A 9,082-nucleotide genomic window follows, 5' to 3' on the forward strand; every position below is an offset into this window, starting at 1 on the left:
CTCTTGACACACAGCAAATATTTCTCTTTTAAATCCCAGAAGAAAGAAAAAAGTCAACCAAATTCAATTTTAAGTAGAGCTGGAAATGTTAAAAATATTTTGAAATGAAACACGTACCTTTGGGGAAAAAAATGTTTAAATAATCTAATTTCAAACTTTCTAGATTTTTGACAATTAGGATGATCGTGTAATAAATCTGGTGAAATTCTCCAATTTGTAGAGCATCTAAACCCAATTTAGTAGGAGAATGAGACTAAGGGCAAAAGCACCTTAACGTTTTTCCTTAATTGTCAGAAACATCTAGATTTTTGGTTTTCCAAAGGTTAAAAAAGGAATTTCCAATTTATCTTGTGATGAGGTTTGTTCAACATGTTTGGAATCAGTATTTGGGAATTGAGAAAAACCCAATTATTTCACATGGATGATAACTGTAGGAATTATTGGGGTAGATTGGCAAATTGGCATTGCTGCTTTCTCCTGCTTGCTAGCTTGGGGAATCTTTGATGTGCTTAGTTATCTTCTGAATGGCCTCTGAAAGCTTCTTGATTTTTTTCCTACAGTTTAGCCTCTTTGGGCTGCTTCTCAGGCTAATGGCCAGTCCACAAATAGAAACAAAAACTCTACAGAAACAAAAGCCTCACCACAGAATAGCACTTCCTTTTCCTTTTTTAATTTTTAAAATTTTTTTACAATGTCTAAAGCCTACTTTCAATTATCTGTGCCCTGTGAATCACTGGTGGTGGGATTTGTCTTAGGTAAAAAGCCAGGCAGAGTACACGCTTTAAAAAAAGAAAGATCTGTGGAGAGGCAACAGGTGTCCTTTGGGACTTCTGCCAACCTAACCATCAGCTGCATCACAGCAGCAAAGTACCACAGCCTCCCCGGGTGGGAGTCCCACATCCCTAAAGACAAGGAGACCAAGACTGTTTCAAAAAGTAACTGGAGAGAATAGCAAACTAGAACTATAGACATAGATTCTGGAACAAAATCCTCCATCCTCTGCATGGAAGAATCCTGATGAGGATGAAGACACTGGGGGAAGTAATGTGTCTTCTTAGCCTGACACATGCTATCTATTAGCATGTCTATTTTCTAACCCAGGCCTGTAGCACAGAATTATTTTCTCTCTCATACATGTATACTCTTAACACTAAAGAGGGCGATAATAAGAGTTAAGGTCCAGGCAGCAGGAGTCCTGCAGTGTTTCTGACATGGGACATGGGTTCATGTTACAGTTTCATATTAATCACCCTGGACCTTATCTATTGATTCCTAATTGATAGTGCACATCCTAATCACCTGAAAGGCTCCTTAAAAATCCCAAGTCTCATGTACCATGGGGTGCCCAGGGATTTAGATGTGCTAACTGTAAATTCTGTTAGTGGCCGGATTTTACACAGTTTATGTTTTAAACCCAACCATAGTATAATACTGGACCCAATATATCTCCATCTCCAAACCCACAAAATGTTATATAACTGCCCTGACACTAAGTCCAAGCAACAGAGAGACAAATTCATGTACTTAAGGACTTCTCACAAAAAATATAGAGTCAACAAAAAAGAAATCCCTGTTGGTAAATTAAATCCTTCACAGAAGTCAATGGAGATGGTCTGTCGAGCGTCTATGCAGTACACTTGCTGCTAAGACTATAAAAATGGCAAAGGATTCATTTCTCCCCTCTAGGATGAGCTCCTAATGAAAAGACAAACACAGCTAATAATAATGAAAGACTATAATTCTAAACTCTAAATGCTTTATTGGTATGAGTTTAATTTCATCGTCACAATATTATGTATGGGCCTTAGGACAGGACAAGAATTCTTATTTTACAGAGAAATAAAGGTAAAATGGACTGGTAAGTCAGTCTTTCTGGTCCTCTGTTTTGTTAGCTACAAAATCGAGTTAACATGTTTAGTCACAAGGTTTTAAGAGAGATGACATTAAAAGCCCTTTAGAAAAAAATAGTGTCCAGTAAGTGTTACTTATGACTGTTAATATGTGACATATTAGGAAACTCAAGATTAACAAATCCAATATACCATAATTATTGGTCATTCAGTAGGCACAAAACATGACACCTAGTAGGGTCAGAGATAAGGAAATGTCAGAGACAACTGGCCACCTCCAGACTCATCACTGATGCTAACAAGCTTCATAATAACCACCTGACTAAGACACTAGGTTACTAGCCAGGTAGCTAGTCAGTTGGAATAGCTTCTAAGGTAGATACTTAGCAAGAGTTCATATGTTCTCCCACACAACAACTTTGCATAAGGACATCAAAAATGGGACAAAGGACTGGCATTCGTGTTGTGGAATGTTGAGTGTCTCTGTCGAGATCATTAATCACTCTAAGACTTTATATTCTAGTCTCCTGGGTAACCCACTAGAACTCTGAAAGATGAATGGAGAAGAAATATAATGTTAGAAGTCAATAGCTCTTGAGCCTGTTGAGGTAGCCCCAGACTCTAAGCTCCTGGAGGGCAACACAATGCGCTGTTTACATTTCCGTCCCCTGCATTTAACAATGTGCCTAGAGCCGTGTGGCAGCTCCTTGAATATTTTGAATTAAATGAAATGAACTCCCTTTGATATTTAAGAATCTTTAAGATTTAGACAGGAAAAGTGCTTTGTCCAAGGTTACACCATTAGAGCTGGGATAAGAACAGGGATCTCCTATGCCCAATGCCTATTCCGTTGTTTCTTATTGCTTTATATTTTACTTATCTGGCAATGATCTCCAAGGTTTAAATGTTTGGTTTTCAACTACGAAGTATCTTTTTCTTAATATCACTTCCTAGCTCTGATAAACTATGTACATATTTCCTTTCTTGACTGCAAGATGAACCATTCTACCTTCAAAGAAATATTATTCTATCCCTTATATATGTTGGTTCATGCTCCTGGCCTGACTCTAATGCTGGTGTGAAACTCAGAACACAGTTGAATTTTCATGGGGAACACATGTGAAGTCCTCTATAAAGAAAGCAGTTCCAGTTATTTATTACCTTTTATGCTCTGGAATCTAACTGATGTTTCTGGTAGCCAATATTCTCTCACCTCTCCCAATTTACAATAAACATAGTATCATAAACTAATGAAGGCTATACAATTCAACATATATAATCTAGGTCCCTACTATATAAATGAAAGTGTTCTGATGCAGGCACCTGGGTACCTGCAGGAATGTTACTGGTTCATATTATGCCCACAGGAAAGTTAAACTATTAATGGAGATTTGAGAGTGAGATCTTTAAGAGCAGAAACTGTATCTTAGTTTTCTTCTGCATTCTCAGAATTAAGCACATTGGGAACATAGCAAATGCTCAATAAAAGTTTGTTTAAATAAAGAACACAAAAATTACAATTCTGATTTGTGAGAAATGCAGTAATTGAGGGACAAATAAGGACTTAGGTCATGTAAAATTATGTCAGTAAATATTAATTAAAGGTCAGGGAAGACTTTAAGGGGCAAAAAACATATCAAATGAATCTCAAAAGAACTGAACAAAGGTACATGACAGTGGGATGAGGGTAATACCATATTAACACTAAGATATGCCTCAATTTAAGCAGTCTAACATCACAATACCATGGGTTAATACCAGGACATTTTCAGGAGCTTAAAATGAACCTATAGAATAAGTGTTTAAAGATCATCAAGAGGTTGAAATTAAATGGCTGGAGGAAGAAGAGAGAGGGTATTGAAAAGGGAGTCTGTTTTCTGCTATAACCATGAAGCAAGAAATTTTTCTCATTTTATTTCCATTCTCTCCAAAAACAATTTAAAAAACTTATAATATACTCACATATCCAGGAGCTTCTGTGCTGATTAATCAGATGATAACAAATTTTCTATACTGAGGTGCCCAGAGGAGTGTCATTTGTAGACAAAGCCAGTCCTCTAAGGTCTAAACGGGTGCTTCTTAAATTTTAATATGCATACAAATGACAAGCAGATTTGCTGAAATGCCAATCTGGTTCAGTAAGTCTAGAGTAGGACCAGAGAATCTGCGTTTCTAACAAGTTTCCAAGTGATACTAATGCTGCTTGTCTATGGGATAAACCTTGAGTAGCAAGGTCCTAGACCAATGTTTAACTTTCACTATTCATTTGGATCACTTTTTTAAAATGCCTGTGCCCAGTTTCCACCAATTAAACCCGAATGTCTAGAGGTGTGGCCTAAGCATCCTTATGCTTTAAAAGCTCCACAGGTGTTTCCAATATGCCAGCCTGAGAACCTAGCAAGACAAGAAAAGGTATGGCCATAGGCAGGAGAGGGAAGAACAGAGAAGACATATGACTGGGGAGAGAGGGAGACAGAGAGAGAGGGAGAGATAGGAAAAAACACCTCTTTCCTTTCCCTAAATCAATGCTTCTCAAACTTTAAAGTGCATGCAAATAACCTGAGGATTTTGTTAAAAATCAGATTCTGATTCAATAAGCCTGGAGTGAAGATAGGAATTCTACAATTCTAAAAAAAAAAAATGGTCTCCAAAACACATTTCAGTTATCAAGAGGCTAGAAGAGTGGTTCCCAAACACTGCTATACCTAGGGTCTTTAAAAAACACCTATGCCTCTCTCCTATCCTAGCATTCTGCTGTAACTGGTATGGGGTTTAACCGGGCATGAGGATGTTACAAAGCATGCCAGATCATCCTAACATGCAACCAAGTCTGTGAATCACTGCAAGGCTGTTCGGTCTGTGCACCAACCCAAATCTTTGAGGCAATATTAATTAACATTGTACATAAGGTCACTGAAATTATATCATAAATTGATTGCCAGGTCAATTGATTTATTTTCCTCTCCTCTTTACCCAGATGACAGACAGGAGGTGACGCAAAGCAATAAGAAGCAAAAAAAAAAAAAAATCTTATTTGTAAATGAATGATGCTCAACTTGCTGGAGACTGGATAAGTGCTCTACGAAAGGTTTTCAAATGCCAAGGTAATGTGAAAGTTGTCAAATCCTGGCAACAAGATTCAAGATTAACTGGGCCATTACATTTTTTTCTGGGATGAAGAACTCCTGAACTCTCAACTGTATCATGTAATAATACTTTTTGAGTATTAAGAGAGTCGCCAGTAGAAAGAACTAAGTAAATCTGCTTACATTTGAGAATGCCTTCCTAGTATTAAATTTGAATCTTTTAAAGGAAGAAGTTTGTACATGGCAGCATAAAGTATTTAAGACCCACCAATTCCAATGGGATATGAATATATGCTTCTTCTTCTAGTTGCACTCACAACATACAAAAGTTCACAGGCCAGGGATTAAACCTGTGCCACAGCAGCAACAATACTAGGTCATCAACCTAATGCGCCACCAGGGAACTCCACGTTCCTCTTAATAAACATTTTTTCTTCTATAATAAAAATTTCATGGTAGCTACTGTCAGTGTGCCATTTACATCAACTTAGAAAGTGAGGCTACTAATGTGTAAATAATTACCCATTCTCCATATGATCACTAGCTGACTAATTCAGTTTCGTAAAGGAAGTCTTAGAAATTAACATGCAGAAGGACCTTCGTCATGTTTGTTGCCTGAAGCAATTATGGCACCTCTGCAAAATGACCACAATATCAGTTTGGGGCAAAATTCTTCATTGCCTTTGGGTCAGTGCTTTGATTCAAGCGTGTATCATTGATCTCTGGACTGCTGTAGAACTTCTGGCCGGATTGGTCTCAGATATACTTCTGAAGTTCTTTCTCCTTTCCAGAATCCCAAGACTGGCAGAATAACTAGAATACTACTGTCACTGGCAGGAGGTACAAACCACCTGGAACTTTGCGTGACATGTAGTATATTTTATGTGCAAACAAGAGAAATTTAAAAATACTGTTAAGAGATACATTCCCTTTTTATGACGGGCCAGGAATTAGTCTATAAATTGGAGGCAAAAATGTTACCAAGAACCTTTGCCCAATAACCAAGTTTAATAAGCAAATAGCAGGGGTCCTCTAAATAAAAAAATTGCTTCTAAGTAAAATGATACTCTTCCTGCGGTTAATCTTAGGCTCCAGAAATACTTAATCAACTGGAATATTACAGATCTCTGCAAGTTAAGACTTGGCTTCGCATTTTAAAATGGATTCTACAATAGAGTTAATAAATATATGCTTCCTGTATATTTATAGACATGAGGGTCTCTCATATATGTACATCTTTGTTAGTCAAGGAAATGGCCATCAGCAAATCATAGGAATGAATGATCTCAAAACTTCCCAGCTTGTCTGAATCCATGTTGATTCAGTTATTTTCATACTGTAAATGCTTACCTGGGCTCAGATACTTTAACTCTTCTAATTGGATACTGTATTGAACACGTACCTGCTATCATTTGACACTCCATTTTTATTAATCAGCCCAGAAATAGGTAACCCACCATCACTCCCTGATCCTGAGCACATTACCACAATGACTGACATTCCTGGTTTAAAAATAAAACCATGTTTCAAATATAGCTTCTCGAGTTCTGGGTAATGAATATAGTTTCATAAAAGTTGACATCATTTCTTCTGGTTTCACCAGAATTATATACATCCAATATTCCTACTGGATATCTGGCCACATCACTCAAGACTCTTATAAGCTGGTGGGCGTTTTAAGGAGGAGGAGGAGGGAGAGACCTGCATAGAGGGAGTTAAACCCAAAGGCTACCCAATCTTATAATTTTAATGGCCATCTTGCTTATATGGGTTAAATATGCTATCAAAAGTTGATTTTTATAGTTCATTTACCAGTTAGTGTGTGTACATTATGCAGATTTGCTTACGAGGAGAATATTAATATATACATATCCAGAACTAGTATATGCATCATGCCTGGAGCCAAGCAGTACTCTGATACACTGTTCTTCTTAGAGGTCAGTTCTAACGCACACTGTTTCAAAGAGACCCAATTTCTCTGCTGATATATATTCAAAATGCAGTAGGATGTGGTCATATACACCCAGGAATATCATCTTCATGGGGTGAGGGTGGAGAAATCCAAACATTTTTTCTATAGCAATGCATTATTGGATATCAGATACAAACATGCCTGTCAGCAATCCTAAAGCCAATGAAATATATTTACTTGAACACATCCATTCTAACAGAAAAGAAATTGCTTTATCAACACGCCTCTCCTCCCCCACCATACAAAGACTCTTCCCACCCCCCTACCTAAAAAGAAGGAAGAAAAAAAAAAAAAACTCATCACACTTCACTACGCAACTGATGGAGTATTAAACACTGTCTTCCAAGCTGTGGGAGTTAAAAAGAAGTCGCCTTCCTGCCACACTTCCCTGGTGCTGCAACGGACATAGCATCTCCTCCTATCGACCTAGTATGATGCTCGCTCCCCAAGCACTGCAGTCCCCTCGCTGAGGACTGCCCTGGCCACACGCACATGCAGCGGGAAGTCCCCCGATGGGGACAGCCACATACCTTTGCTCTCCATTTCCGTCCCTTTCGAGTACTGGGAAGTTCAATGGAAGTTGGCCGGAAGATGTGGGCCCGCTTCAGATTCCCCAATCTGGGAAGCCAATCTGATGATTTCGCCCGTACTTCCTTTCTTCCCCTCAGGCTTCCTGAAAGATGGGATTTCTTAAACCTTGAAGCTGCAATCAGCCACCAAAGGACACTTAGCAGCAGCAGCAGCAGATTGCCTCTACAGGGGATAGGCTGCGACCTGGTATCGACATGCATGCACCATGCCCGCTCAGTTTGTTGTGGGGGGAGGGGATTGTTTCGGTTTTGGGGGGGGTTTACCTGGGTCTAGAAGCTGCGAGCAGGAGCTGTCCTCCGAACGTGGTGCTGCAGGTGTAGTGACAGATCATCCCACTTTGCTCTCTGGATGTACAGCAGATTTGCATGGGCGCTGGCACGCATGCGCAGGGCGTCCCCCTCTCTTTTTCACCGCCTCCCGCTCCCCCGCCCTTCTTTGCTTCTCTCCCCAATACGATCCTCAGTTATCCCCGCTGAAGAGCTGTAGCATTCGGTCACAGGGAGCGCTGCTAAAAATAAACGTCGGACCGGATTTTCCTTTGCAAACTAGAAAATGGATTGGATTGGGATTGTGTATCAATCCAATATAATTTTCCAGGCTGGATTACAGGAAGCCTTACAGGAAACTGGGGTCTGCGGGCTGGGTATGGTTTTACTCAGAAACAGAAGGGAGGAAAGAGGAGGATATTTACAAATCCTATTTAATGGTCACAATTTGGGGTTCTCTTCCAGTTGCTGCAGCAACTTTTCAGGTATTGGCTTCCTCCTCTTCTACCCACTTCCCCCACGGACTTAATGTTTCTCTTTGCTTTCCTGTATTCGCTTTGTTTTTTCAGGTATGGGGTGGGAGTAGTCCCAGAGCTACCAAAGATTAATAATCTCCCGCTTCTTTGCTATTCAGAGTGAGTTTTCTTGCCTCCCCAAGATCTCTTTGGCCTCCACCTGAAAACTGTTCTATGAACAGGCTCCAGGACGTGTAAAAAAAAAAAAAAAACGAAAACAAAACAACAAAGCCACAAAGCCACCAAGGACATTTTGCGGTGCTCTTTTAGCTTCTTTCCAACAATCTACCAAGAAGTAGAGTCTCCAAAGGTGGGGAGGCACTTTATTGATAAAAGTACTTTATAGTTGTATATGTAATTGTTTTCATAAAGATGCAGAGGAAGAGTGCTTTTCTTGTGTAAGGTTCTAGGGAAGGTCGCAAAACCAACAATCCCTTAAAGTACTATTTTCACATCAGAACATTTTTAAAGCCCACACTATACTCAGTTTATCTCCAATATGTTTAGCAGGGAAAGAGTGAATTTACTACCTTTTTTCCAGTAGTCAAAATCCTCCTAAGAGAATAGTCTCTCCTTGAGAATAACAGTTTATTCTCAGGCATAAAAAAACAAATCTAGAAAGTAATACCTGGAATGGCTAAGGGAAGGGATATTCAGAGTAATCACACACCCAGGTTACACAAAGATCGCTCCACAGTAGACTTCTAATCCCAATTTTCCAAACACTAAAATACAATAAAATGTACTTCCCAACAAAAAAACAGGCGGACCATAACCCCATCTTCCTCTGGGGATTCAGAAG

General features: G+C 39.2%; 1 protein-coding gene across 1 annotated transcript in view; it reads right to left on the reverse strand.

The window, feature by feature from the left end:
* Nucleotides 1-7,820, reverse strand: part of FGF12 (fibroblast growth factor 12) — a 577,959-nt gene extending 570,139 nt beyond the window's left edge. The window contains exons 1-2 of the mRNA XM_021070057.2: nt 7,763-7,820; nt 7,439-7,581 (exon numbers count right to left, since the gene is read on the reverse strand). Of these exons, the coding sequence (XP_020925716.1) occupies nt 7,439-7,451 (13 nt within the window). The 5' untranslated portion in view covers nt 7,452-7,581; nt 7,763-7,820. The remainder of the gene's footprint in view (nt 1-7,438; nt 7,582-7,762) is intronic.
* Between the last annotated feature and the right edge of the window lie 1,262 nt (nt 7,821-9,082).

The sequence above is a fragment of the Sus scrofa genome, chromosome 13 (assembly GCF_054392235.1).
Source record: "Sus scrofa isolate SSC_HxYL_T2T_F1_AM1 chromosome 13, Sscrofa_HxYL_maternal_Yorkshire_Landrace_v2.0, whole genome shotgun sequence".
In the NCBI taxonomy this organism is placed as follows: Eukaryota; Metazoa; Chordata; class Mammalia; order Artiodactyla; family Suidae; genus Sus; species Sus scrofa.